The sequence below is a fragment of the Spermophilus citellus genome (genome assembly GCF_964194105.1).
Source record: "Spermophilus citellus genome assembly, chromosome: 10".
Taxonomy (NCBI): domain Eukaryota; kingdom Metazoa; phylum Chordata; class Mammalia; order Rodentia; family Sciuridae; genus Spermophilus; species Spermophilus citellus.
This window is the reverse complement of record NC_138197.1, coordinates 91650269-91664472: the sequence shown is the minus strand read 5'-3', so window position 1 is coordinate 91664472 and position 14204 is coordinate 91650269. Positions and strand designations below refer to the sequence as shown.

General features: G+C 40.4%; 1 protein-coding gene across 1 annotated transcript in view; it reads right to left on the bottom strand.

The window, feature by feature from the left end:
- The window catches only part of TRHDE (thyrotropin releasing hormone degrading enzyme), a gene marked incomplete at its 5' end in the record, with an annotated part of 371592 nt that extends 367261 nt beyond the window's left edge, over nt 1-4331 (bottom strand). Inside the window, one exon of the mRNA XM_081311312.1 lies at nt 3427-4331. Within this exon, the coding sequence (XP_081167438.1) occupies nt 3427-4331 (905 nt within the window). The remainder of the gene's footprint in view (nt 1-3426) is intronic.
- Nucleotides 4332-14204: the final 9873 nt, after the last annotated feature.

Sequence of the window (14204 nt, the reverse complement as noted above, 5' to 3'; positions counted from 1 at the left end):
AGAAAAACAGTCTCCCGTTTGAAAGTGAATAAAATGTTCATTTACTTTGGGTAAATTTTCTCTTTCAATCCGACCATCTGGATCTAAATTAAGGTACCCTACTTTGAACATGGGTGTGTCACCATCTGGTTACCCACAAGCGACAATTACTTCAGGTAAATGAACATACTGCCTAATTCTAAGCAAGCTTATTCTCCTATAAGAGGCTATAGTATAAATACACAGCCCTTCTATCTGCCTGCAGCATACCTACTTGAGAGAAAACTGGATCTGTGTTCTGCCTAATGAAGACAATTTATTGCTTGTGTGTAAATATTTCAATCTTAAGAGAATTTATTCATTTTCAATATTCAACAAGTGACAAATTTTACATCTTAGCTGAATGAGTGGAGGATTTGCCTGAAGTTGGGGGATCTTGGGGTTCAGTGGAAAGCTTATCTTCTAACCTTTGGAGAATCAGGTGCCTCTAACATCTGGTAGGGGATAAAACCTTCCACAGGTCAAAGGTACATAGCACACAAGAGGGGCTAACCTTCCTCCCTCACCAAAATTCTCTCTGATCTTTGAGGAGTAACATGAACAATAGAACTAATAGGATATCAATGAGTTATTATCTCCACAGAGGCAAAGTAAAGTGGACTGAGTTGTAATATTGCACTTTAAAGTTTTTCAAGCTGCTCAACGCTCCCTTTGGCAAATTAAATATTTGTTTTCGTTACAGAAATTATCCTATAATTAAATTGGCAAAAATGTCTAAAGATCAAGATATTCAGTCATTAATCAAATGAAAATTCACAGTTTGCATCTGTGTCCTTTTAGAAAGTTGGTTTCTAGAAAGTTGGTTTTAAAATGCCAATTTACATTGCATTTTGAGGTCAAAATCACCACCAATAACAGTCCAGCTCTGGCTGAGTTCCTGATATTCCTCTGCTTAAAATTGCTCCAAGTATCCATAGCAACAACAACAAAAGTTTAATATATGGAATGTTGACATAATTGTGAAATGGTTTATTAGATTTCCTCTTGCTTTATCAACTCTAGTAGAAACAGCCAAGAAATTATCAGATTCATTCTGGTATTGAAGTGGAGGGGGAAAGTGGTGCAAAACCTTATCTCTAAGATGCTGGTTAGAAATAAAATCATCCTGGGATCTCCCAAACATTGAATCCTATCCTGCATTTTTACTGGGATACAGAGGTTAGCCACACATGCATTATGCTAAACTTACAACCAAGTTATTTACATCTTTGGGGAAAACTCAAAAAGAAAGTTTGCATACAAACATGCACTAGGGGTTCAAGAAATCAGTTACCGGTCAAGCTGAAACATCTGGTATTTTCAAGAGTCCTCTTAATTTGAAAGCACTGACCAAATCAAGCTCAGTTCTGCCAAACATATTTTGGCATGGCATGGCTCAAAAAAAATCAGGATTTGGGGGAGTATTTATTTCACCACAGCAAGATATTTCAGTAATTAAATGCAATGTCTCACTATTGACATTTTGACATGACATGCTTGTTTCTACACATAACAGGCAAATTTGCCTTCTATCCTTTTCCCACATATTTGATATAATTGTGAGTTTAGAAATACTTTTAATCTGTATTCTTTAGAACATGCTGAAGGAAGTGGTGGAAGGGGATCTAAATTATCCATATCTGATCTTAGAAGTTAGATAGTGAATAATTTATACTTAATCATTTGTGCTTACACTTTTAGGAGGTTTTAATTATCATGAAACTACTAAAGCACTGTGTATTTTATTCATTATATGAGGTTACTTTATAACACTATATAAATAACAAACCTTTTGTGTACTTCCATTATACACTGAAATTTTCCCAGCTTCTACACAATAACTTCTGAGTTTCCAAATACTATGAACCTGGCCCAAGACTCAGAAAACCAAAATTCAAGTCCTAGCTCTCTAACAATAAGCATGATGACCTCAGGGTGCCCTGGGCTGCTCTGAGCTCTAGTTTCCTGCAGTTGTGAGACTCACCTGAGATCCTATGGAGAAGCTCTGCCCCATTACTTACTAATGCCAAACTTCCCCTGCCTCTGAAGCTGATGATTTCATTTTAAGTTCACTTGAGTTGCTCATCTGCCCTATAGTCAATTAACGGAAGTTATTTTAAATGCAGTGGTTTAGAGAAAAAAGCAAGAATCACTTATTCAACAGGAGCAATAGCACATCATTCATGCTATATCCCAGGCACAGGGCTAAGCACTTTTCAATGCCTTGGCTCATTGATATCTGCACCAATCCCACATAAGGAGTGTTGTTGTTGTTGTTATTCCCAAATAAGAATCAATGATAAGGACTCTGAATCCAAACCATCTGGCTCTAAATCCCTGCTTTGTCAGGAGCTCTGTAATCTAAGTGAGTTTTGGGACTTTTCTGTGCCTCCATTTCCCACCTGTAAGATAAGTAGTGCTGATAATTGCATCTATCCCATAGAGTCCTAGCAGGACTGAGTTCACAAACCATGGGTAATAAGCTCTAGAGGTACCCAGTCATTGGCAATTGGTGAGTTAATACTTTCCTCAACTCTTCACCACAGCTAGACTGTGAAGATTGAAACCCAGTTCTGTTGACTCAGAAATCAGAGAGCTCTAAACAGATGGTGAAATGCACCTCAGCCTCTCAAAAAAAAATTTTTTTTTAAATAGAATACTGCCCAAATCTAAACTACAGCAAAGGCACTCACTCACTAACAAGGCATTTGAGACTGACCCACTAATGTTCCCTTCCTTCATTGTAGTTGTTTCCAGAGGCAGCGACTCAAAAAAGTATTTGCCCAGCATAACTGGAGAGTTCTCAGTGCCTGCGAGGTCACTACTCTCTGATTTTGGCCACTGCAACTTCCCCACTATGCTCCCCCCTCAGTCGGTCCCTGGGAATGGCTCTTGCCGCTCTGATTCTTTAATGCCATTTTGGAAAACTTTATATAGCCAAAGCCTATCTCTTCTCTCTGCCTGCCCTGGGATTAACAGTCAGGGGAGGTGGGCGTGTTAAGAGGGGATTGTGCTACCGCTGAGTCTTTGGAGCTCAAGTATTTTCCCTGACAGTAACTTGGCAAGGTTTTGATGTCACTCTGGCAAGGCTCAGTTACAAACTACCCTTTAGAAAAAGACGCATGCCCAGCTGGCTAAATAACTTTGACCTGAAGAGGGAAGGTCCGGGCTAGAGGGGGCATTAATTTTTAGATACAAGCAAGTTTATGGGGTGGGCAGCAGTGAGAGACCAGGTATCAGGAGATTTCCAAGGTTCTGGGTGACAGTCCTACCTCGCCTTCTCTTCCTTCCCCCACCCCTGGTTTCCTGGGTTTGGGAAGCCAGCCGGGTGCCTGAAGTCGCCGGCCGCCCAGCGGTTTGAGCCGCCTGGCGGGGTGGGGCAGCGCGGGGCACCGCCTCCCTCCGTACCTTCTCTCCCCGTGGAGCACGTAGGAGCTGCGGAAGAAGCCCAGAAGCTCGTTCTCTATCAAGGCGTTGTAGATAATCTTTAGGTTGTAATTCCTCTGCGCGTCCAGGGTCCTATTCAGCACCACCACCAAGACCTGGGTTTGAGGGTAGAGAAAAAAGCCCGCCACCGGGACAGCCCCGCCAGCCCGGTCCTCGGCTATTTGCACCTTCTCCACTGCCACTCGGGAAGCGTGCAACACGACGTAGCGGGTGGCGTTCCGGCACGCGATCTCCACGTTGACCTCCCCGGAGAAGGTGAAGTTCTCCATGAAGGCGGTGAGCATCAAATTGTAGTGCAGCGGCTTGAGATGGCCGGATAGGCGCAACTGTGTCCAAGGCTGCCACTGCTCCCGCTCCTCCTCCGACGGCGGCTGGGCAGAAGGGGTCCCCGGGATGCCCACCCCGCCGGTCTCCGGCTGCGAGGAGTCCCCGCCCGCTTGGTGGTTGCGCCGGGCAGATCCCGGGAGGCTAGCGTTGCCACCGCGCTCGGGCAAGCCCGCGGGGCTACCGTCGGCACCTGGCGCGGCGCTTGCCCCACACTCCTCGAAGCGCAGGCTGAGGAGCACCGCAAGCATAGTGACCGCGAGTAGTGCCACTATTGACACCGCAAAAGCCAGCACGAGCCGCTTGTGCACCGCGATGTGGCGCTCGGTGGTGCGGGGTCGCACTCCCACCGAGTCAGCCCACGGGTCCGAGAGCCCTCTGTTGCCCGCCCGGAGCGCGCTGTCGTCTTCTCCCATGGTGGCTGCGAAGGGTGAGCTGCTCTTCTGGGCCCCCTCCTCCTCCTTCTTCTTCTTCCTCTTCTTTTTCTTCTTCTTCTTTTTCTTCTCCTCCTCTTGCTCCCCCCGCTCGCCGTCCAGGGCCATCACACCGCCTCCTCCTCTTCCCCCGCCCCCTCCGACACCCCCCGCGGGCGGGCCACCCTGGCCACCACCGCCAGTGCAGTCATCAGAGAGCGCACCCCGACCGCGGGCGCGATGCCGGCTGGGACCCTGGGGATGCTGGCCGGGGTTCTTTTAAGACGGGCTCTGGCCGCAGGCGACGGCAGCCTCAGCGCCCCCCATCAGCCCCGCCTCTCTTCGGACACCAGCGGCCGAGCCGCGGGGCGACGAGCTCTGAGACGCGCCCAACTTGGAAAGCGTCTTTCTCACCCAGCGCGCGCTACTTCTCGGGCGATCACCCGGCGCCTGGGCACACGCTGCCCCCGCCTCTGTGCGCCTGCGGTTCCCAGCACTCCTCCCCTGCGCCGCGCTCTTGCCCAGTTTTCTGCGGGAGCGCTCCAACCGGCCCTCGGCTGGAGAACGGCGAGCGCCGGGGAGAGCGAGGGTGTAGGGAGGGAAGTTAGGGCTTCCGCTTTCTCCCCCCACTCCAGCGGCGGCGTTCAGTCCTCTGGGTGGGATGTGCTCGCAGTGGCAGTGGAGGCTGCAGCAGCAAGAGAGGCACGCGAGCCATACACCCTGCAGCCCGAGAGGAGAGGAGAGGATGGCTGAGAGTGATGGAGGGAAAGACTGGAGTGAACCAGCCGGAGGAAGTCCCAGGGCCGCGTAGCTCTGCCGGGGATCTGCCCTGGAGAAGCCTTCTCCTCCACCCTGGACACTTTAAGCAGCCGCGGCAGCAAATGGCTTGAGGTTGCAGACCGGACAGCCAACCTCCCTGGTTCCGATGTCGCTCTGCTCTCCGAAGATGACAAGTGAGGAAGAAGTGTCCGGCCAGGCCATCCACTTCAGGTAGATGAAGGTTTGCTCCATATCCCCGGGGGAAGTGCCGAAGTGCGTGTGTGCGAGCGCGTGTGCATATGTGTGCGCGCGTGTGTGCGTGTGTACACAGGCTCCGGGTCTAGATTACCAGAGCTACTCGAGCTGCATTCAGGGACTGAAACTCCCAGAGAAAGGCGAAGGAGAGAGCGAGAGAGCGCGAGGAGGCAGGGAAGGCGGGAGGGAGGGGAGCGGTTGAGCGGCAGAGGCAGGCACTGGGAGATTAGAGAGCTTTTCTCCGCTCTGTCACACCAGACACCCACTGCCACAGAGGGGGTTGCTGAGCCGCCTGCAAGAAGTACATTGTAAATCTTCAGCGCAACAAGCCCCGCAGTCACCCCTCTTCCTGACTCCTTAGCCCTACTGCGGCTCCCCAGAGGGACCGTTGGAGCCTTTGGCTATTAACATCAAGAGCAAAGAAGATCCTGCTGGGGAGACTCGGCAGTGTAAGATTTCACATCAAGCTCACCAGAGGATTTGGAGGATTGTATGTAAATTGAAATAAATTCTCCGAAGCCTGGCTACATATATTATACTGTGTGATGTGTCCAGGTGTGCAGTACTAAATAATGGCTACCAATGAAGCTCTAAAATACTCTGGAAGTAAAGACCAAAGAGACATATTCCCTATAAGATAATTTCTATTTTTAGAATGGAAAAATGATTAAAATACAATGTTTACACTCAGGAACCCTCCCTCCCCCCCAAAAAAAAATCTGATAAAAACTGGGAATATGAGCCCCATGACTTTGGACTTAGCAAAACAATAAACAAATACATTCTGATTGGTCAATTTTTTATGTCCTAGTCACAGTTATTTTTTTTAAGCTTTCTGGTATTATCATGAAAATTGTTTAAACTTTAAAAAAAACTATTACCAATAGAAAGTGTTTGGTGACAGCAGGAATCATCAAAACAGGTTTAAACCGGTTGGCTGGCTATGGACTCTTCTCTGAGTTTATTGGAGTTTGAATTATAGTAAAGAGTAGTCATGAGTACACGGGATACCCAACCCTCAACATTTGTGTGAAGAACTCTAATGAACAACATTCAGAAAATAGCCACCCCAAAGGTGACAGCTAATTTTTAACAAAGTGTGATTGGCATCAGAGTCAAAAATAAAATGCAAATATAAAGAAAATGCAGTCATTCATGTTTCCATTTCTTCCACGTCTCTAAATCTTGATGGCATTTAAAAAGTCATGTCTATCATTATTTCCCTTACAAAAACAAATGTTGACTGCTACTGGCTTTGGAATACTGAAAAGGTCCAATTAAAATATTGTGTTTGGCTTCAGAAGTATGGCCAATAAGAGGAGACCAAATACTCATCAACTTTAGCCTACTAACCACAGAAAGCACAGCGCTGCTTGAGGAAGCTCTCTTCCCTTTATCCCCAGATGGGATACATACTCAATACCACACATTCTAAATGTCCATTTGAATCATTTTTAAGTGATGATGAAAATAAGTGCCAGGGTGGGTTTTTTTAAGCATGTTGTATGTGGGCCGTTAGCAACAGACCAAGGGAAATGCCACATTCTGTTCAAGTTACTTTTTTCTTCTCTGTTTTTAAATGTCTGTGCTCTTGCTGTCCATATGTATCTGGCTGTATGCATTTTAGGAGTTGAGTAATTAGGGTTCATTAGATTGTTTTCACAGAATTAGGAAATACACTGTGGCAAGCCAAAGGAGCCCTGAGATCCTTGGGAGATCACCAGTCTTCTATGACTTCAGAGCTTTAATTGGGTAATTCAGGATTACTGATCTAAGAATCATAGATTCAGTGCATTTGGTTATCAGGGGTGTCTGCAAACGCCTCCAAGGGTCTGGGAACCACACTGGTTAAATGAAGTTACCCACTAAGGGATCTTTAAGGCCCTTTCTGTATAAAATCATATTATTCAAGAGTCAACAAAGGCTTTTTCTTTATATCTTATCAATATGTTTATGTGCTTCTGAAAATTACTACAAGGCATTGCTCAAATATTTCAGAATTAAATAATATTTACCAATTAGTAAAGATTCTACTGACTGATTAAATTAGTAAGTGGTTTGTTTTTGAGACCCAAATGGAGCAGACACAAGTTCATTAACATAAAGTGGACACAACTTATTAGCTTATTGATTCCCCTTAAATGCAACTTTACCCAATAAACTCAGTATCATGGTCAAGTAGGGAAATATTTCTTATTCTCTTATCAATATTACAAAAGGTTCCCAGTGAGTTTTTGTTTTTTCAGTTTCCAAAAGTATATATCCCCCCTTTCCCTGAGAAGCAAGCACTTGGGTCAAATAAAATTTTAATATTATTTTCCTAGAAAGTGTTCATCCTAATGTTAAACCCCCCCAAAAAGGGGGGGGGAGATAGAGAATTTCAGATCGTGTATCTAATAAAAACATTAAAGAAATTATTCACTAATATTCCATTTAAAGTTGCCTTCAGTGTTGTAATTCACTGGATTAGAGAAAGGCTTGACTTCTCCAAAGCTGGAACCATGAAGTGCTCTAAACAACGAAATAAGCCAGGTGCCTGATCCTTCTGTTACAAACATTTATTTGGTGGGAGAATTTTATGATTATTTTCTCTAATGAATAAATGTCATTAAAAAATTTAATTTGATTTGATTGAGGGACTTGTAAAAGTGAATACAATCTGCATGGTTAATATTCATGAGGCCAAATAAGTTGATTATAATTAATCTCCACCTTGGTCCTGTAAATAATCAAAATGAACTATCATCCATGAATGTGCTGATTCCAGAGTCTTTTCACTATTTTTACTTGAACTGCTTCTTTTTTTCTTTACACATTGGTTTGTGAATACAAGCACTACTTGAACGTCCTTGTGTACTCAGTTCCTTCAAGTGTGATTAGCACTTCATATCCAAACACAGCTTGGCTCAGAAGAAAGAACTAGATCCTGCTCTGCCCTCACCTCCTTATATTATCCTCACCCACTTACTTAATAGACTCAATTTTTTGATGTGTTAATATCAAGGAACCGAGGTAACCTTGGAGGTCTCTTCCAGCTCTCAAATTCTGTGAAAGAAATTCAGAAACATAGTTGCCATCCTTTTTTATCCTTTCCCAGGATTTTTAATCTTTTCCATGAAAAACAAGAAAAAATTCAGTTCAAAACTAAAACTGTACTGGATAAGGAGACTAAGAAAATACACTGTACTAGAAAAGGTATATGGGCAAGTAAACAAACAAACAAACTTAGTATTCTGGCAGTCCAAACAGGGCTGGTGTGTTTTATGATAGACATGTTTTTGAAGACTTCACACAATTGAAGACCAAAGCTGACAATAGATGGTGGAAGTCTCTTTTTACCAGCTAAAGTGGTGCCTCCATGTGGCAATAGCAAAGAAGCAGTTTGAAATTTGAAATAGGGATAATTTGATGACAGTTTTAGTTTGGGGAAGTTCACATTACTGAAAACTATTAATATTGTTATATTGCATTTTCAAAATTTTGTAACACTTTTTCTCTTCCTCCACATCTGTCATTGTTGTTGAGGAGAGGTTTCATTCAAGACACCCTTCCAGAGAGAACATTCCTTAAGATCTTGAAATGGAGAGAGAATTGTTTAAAATTAGCTATAATTGATATAGTGATATTTCATATGTCCATCGTTTGCCAACTAAAATTAGCACCTTGATTTAACTGTCAGTTGTCTGACTTCTGTTCATTCAAAAAGATTAATCTGAATAGAAATTGCATTTAAATTTAATTATTATTTATATATTTCATTATTGTTATATTAATTGCATTAATATATTACTTCATGTTATTAATCCTAGGAAAATCTTACAATTATGCTTTTAGGAAGAAAAACAAGTCTCACAGCATAAAGGGGCCTCTCTGGATAGCAAAAGTAAGAAAAAGCATGACCAAATAATCCAGGATATAAGTCCCAATTCTAGCACTAAATGTCATATCCAGAGAGGAGAGTATTTGGATCCAAGAAAAGTTTTTTTTTTTTCTTTTCTTTGGGGGAGTTCTAATACTAGATTTAAACTCTTCAGAGTTCACACTGGGCTCTTTGGTTTATGACCTCTATAAGAAAGCTCCATAAAAAGCCAAGTATGTATTATGGAAATGTTTATAGTTTATTCATGAAAGCTGCAAAGATAAGATACACCAAAGTCTACAAAGAGAAAAGAAACCATTTAACTTTCCAGAGATGTTTCCATTGAACTAGTCAATTTATCTACTAGCTCAAGAAATGGAAATAGTAAATATACAACTATATTACCATGAATTTAAGTTGCTGAAATCATGTTTCTAGAATATGGCAGGATGAGATGATGATGACGATGATGATGATGATGATGATGATGATAGCTAATGTTAAAGGTCTTAACTGGTACCAAGGATTTAGGTGTTTTATGTTATCTTATTTAATCATGGAAATAACCAGGATGAGGTCAATGCTGTTATTTCTTCCATTTGACAAGTGAGAAAACTGAGGCTCAGAGAAATTAAACATCTAGCTCAGGGTCATTTAATTAGTAGATGGCAGAACTGGAATTCAACACCAGGCAGAGTTTCTCCATCACCTGTACACTTAAATATTATGTCATATTATTTCCTGAAAGGTGAGCCAAATGTAAACTACCCAGTTGCATAATTGATATTGGCTACATAAATTATGAAGTCAGTGCCAGGCTCGATGGTAGGGATATAGCACACAACCAAACCCTGGTCTCAGCCCACATTGCAGTGCCTAGCGCCTAGCACATCCCACACACAGAGTATTGGTTAAATGAAATTAATGAATAAATAATAATGTAGTATGACCCTGAGAAGAGTAATAACTTTATAAAGTAATGATAGAAAGAAAAGGGGGCAGCATTATTCACCCTGGACTGAGAACTAAGTAGTTGAATGAGTTGACTGCAGCTTATTTTTATACTGAAGAACAAGCAATTTACATGCCTTAGAAATCTTACCTCTTGAACACATCAAAAAATATACATTCCACCTCAAGGCTTATTTGCTAGCTCAAAGTTACATGATCACCTCTTTCAAACCATAGAAAGTGTCTGCTTCCAAAGCACAGTTCCATAGATATTAATGTAAAATCACATAAGACATGAAAAATCCTGTTTTATTTCTTCCACATGTACTTTCTAATCCACATTTTTTTCTCTTTTCAAATAATTTATTCCTGTTTCATATAATAACAAAACGTACAGTTTGTCTCTTAGAATCATCCATTACTCCAGATACATACATGTATATAGATATATAAAATATATATAATATATAGATATTCATATTGATTATGTATTCATATTGATATATAGTATAGATATTATGTTGATATATAAAGTCTCCATATAAAAATTTTATATATAATATATATCACTATTGCTCTTTAAGCAAGGTAATTATAGCATTTTCTTGAATTTGAGTAGCAAGTGATCATTGGAAGGAGTTGATAAAGAAATTAGGGGCAATATGGTCAAGTTTTTCTCCTTTAGATAATGAAATATCATTAATATTGCCATATTAATTAATATTGCCATATTATATTAATATTATAATAATTATCATATGCTTGTATATGATTTTTTAAAAGGTAACTTTGAACTATTTTGGTTTATTGGGTCTTTTTGTTGTTGTTTTGTTTTGTTGATACTAGGAATTGAGTCCAGGAGCACTTTACCACTAAGCTATATTCCCAGCACTTTTTATTTTTTATTTTAAGACAAGTTCACACCAAGTTGCTTAGGGCCTCACTAAGTTGCTGAGGCTGACCTTGAATTTGAGATCTTTCTATCTCAGCCTCTACATCTTCTGAGATTATAGGCATGTACCACCAGGCCCAGCTGTGTTTTCTTATTTTTAATAACATATAATCTCTAATATGTAGGTTTGCTGAGTCAGTATTCTGATCAAAGTTGCATTCATTTCTTTCCAAATGAGAAACACATTTTCCATTAGAAAAATATCTCACAAAATATATGCGCAGATTTAGACCTATGCACACATATAAAAATAATACACAACAGTAATAAAATTCAAATTGCATTTGTTTTTAAACCTCACTAAATTACTACTTTGAAACTAAGTAAAAACTAAGTAAAAAGATGTATCACATTTTTTTTTAAGTTTAGGTTTATACAAAAATAAGGCACCTTCTCAGTCAGGAACTAAAGAATAGACTCTTTCTGGTCCATCGCTTCCCCTTGCTTATTCAGTGATAATGGCTAGAAGAAGACCTAGTTTCTTCCACCCTCCGGTCACTTATAAGGATCCTCCATACCTCTTGCATTTCAGCATTAAAAACCAAGGCTAGGGGCTGGGGTTGTGGCTCAGCAGTAGAGTGCTCACCTAGCAGATGGGAGGCACTGGGTTCGATCCTCAGCACCACATATAAAAAAATAAAATACAGGTATTATGTGTGTATGTGTGTGTGTGTAATTTTTTTTAAGGCTATGCCAGCATCCCACCATTTTCTTCCTTCCAACAGGCTTTTCTGAGAGCACTTCCCCTTTCACACTAAATGTATAGGCTCAGAAAGGACTCTCCAAGTGCCTTTGAAGTTAAGGGAAGTATAGGTGTGAGGGTCTAGAATGATTCTTGAAATTCTAACAATTAGACTTCAACTAAAAAGCTCTTGTCTCCGTTGTTTAGGAAATTATATGATATTACTTCAAATAGTCAAAGTCCAAATATATTATTGTACTATAAATAATACAAAGTTAAATATGTTGTAGCTTTCTTTTACTTGTATATGAAGAAAAGGAAATGCTGAGTCCTATACAAAAAATAAGAGATCATAGTTTATAACCAGTGATGTCAATAAGAATCTGTATCTGGAAGAAAAGAAAAGAAAGGAAAATCTACCTATAAAATTACTACACTAAAAACAGATCAAATCACCAACTCTTTTGAAAACAAGCAGCTGCTTCATTGAAAGAAACTTTCTGCAGTCTGTAGGGGGAAAAGCAGTGAATCTGAAGGTGACTAGAATGGCTAGCATATTAAAATGTGGATGATCCCTTCATAAAATAGGTTCCATTCTTATAAGAGAACTGATGTAATATGTAACTTGCTTGTGATCTTCATTTTTGGCACTTTTCTCTTTAGTGCCACCTTGTGGGTTAGCCAGTAACAAAATTTTTACTTCAGGGTTTTGAGGTTTGGGGATTTTTTTTTTTTTCCTCTACTGTGTTGAAGCTGGTCTTAGAAAGTAGTATGGAAAAACTCTGATGTGAGGCAATTTCTTTGTTTTCCCAGAGAAGCAGCCACTTCACCAGAAGATATTTGCCATAATTCTGCAATTGACCATTCAGGGCACCAGAACAATTTCTCAGAGATTGGAAATATTGGAGTCTACACAAAAATCGATGTTCATTTACAGGATAATCACCAAACTTGTCTTGGATAACATAAGTGGCAAGCTCTGACTTGTGATTTTTCTGTAAGAAAAATGTTTTCTTAACTCAGTATCATTGTTTCTACAATAGTGTCTCATGAGAATTGATGCTAGGTGATTTGAAACGCTGCTTAATCCTATTTTAGAAAAAGCTCCCATAGCTGATTTAGTCTCATATGCAGCTTACTTCTAACATCAGACTGAATTTGCACTGAATTGCCTCACTCAGTTAATTTTAAAATTATGCTTCAGCTATAAGGGAATAAGAAAAAAGTCAGTGCAGTGTGTTGAAACATCTCTTTTTCAATGAGAAACAAAGGAAATGTGGTGTGTTTTCTCTAACATTCTCCATATATTATAGGTGTTATAATAATCTTTTGTATTGCCAGATAAAAAAAAAGAATGGTTTTACCAGAACATGTTGCTTTTTGCATCATGGTGGTGAAATAAATTTTGAAATTGCATCTATGGGGTCTTTTCAGAACAAGTGGAAATCATATGTAATCTGGTCATTTTGAATAGGAAGTATTCCTATCTGATCTCCTCCTGCCCTATTAAGAGTTGAAGGTTGTACCATGTGTTATTCAAAAAGTCATTTTCCCTGGATGTGCAATAAGGCCTCGGATTTGACCTACTACCCTAATGTCATAAACTGCTCATTATCTATGCTGCAAGCACAGGAGCAATAATCAAAAACTTTTAAGCATTCTTATAGACTTGCCAAAATCCGATTATAGACCCAGGGCTGTCAAATACTACCAGTAATGCTGCAGAAACCTTCGGATTTAACTCCCCAGTCATTCTTAACTTGAGTGAGCCTTGTACCTTGTCTCTGAAACTAATACATCGTGCTTTCCAAGTCAGGAAATGCATTTCAATTGTTAATTTTCACATCCTTTGATATTTGAATCTCTCCTTGACATTCTGACACAGATTCGGTTTCTCACAGATTTGGTTCAGGAGCGAATTAAAAGAGGCCTCAGAATGGCAACATTTAGTGTAGCCCTCCATTTAACCTTTGCATGGCTATCATTGAACAAGTCCTTGTTCTTAGAGCTTAACCTAAAAAAAATTTAAGGAATGAAAAAAAGAACACTAGTGAAAGAACTCTCTCTTGCCTAGGAACTATAAAAAGTTTTGGCCCTTTCCCCTCATGCTTCAACTTCGGCTTTAATAGTAAAGCTATGCCTTCCATCTGTTTAAACTAAATAAACTTCTGTGCAATGTCCTCCAGAAAACCCCTTGGCCATGTGTACATTGCTGGAGGTATGGGAGCTGATTCCGATGCAATTAAGTGCACCGTTCATTCAACATAAAACTCCAGTAATGAACTAACTTTACCCTCTTCTCATTATTATTATACTCTTGTTAAATATAAGGAGTCATTTTTTTAAAGAAGCGCCAAGAAGCAAAATACATTTCATCTTTACTCTGTTACAGACTCCAAATTAAGCAGATCCTAATTAATTGAGTTACATTATATACCAACAGCCTTTTCCTTTAATGTCAAAAGGCTTTTATTATCTCTTCTCAGTGCCTCTTAAAGTGAGACTGCACGAAATATTTTCTTGACATTTCTGAGAATTTCATTT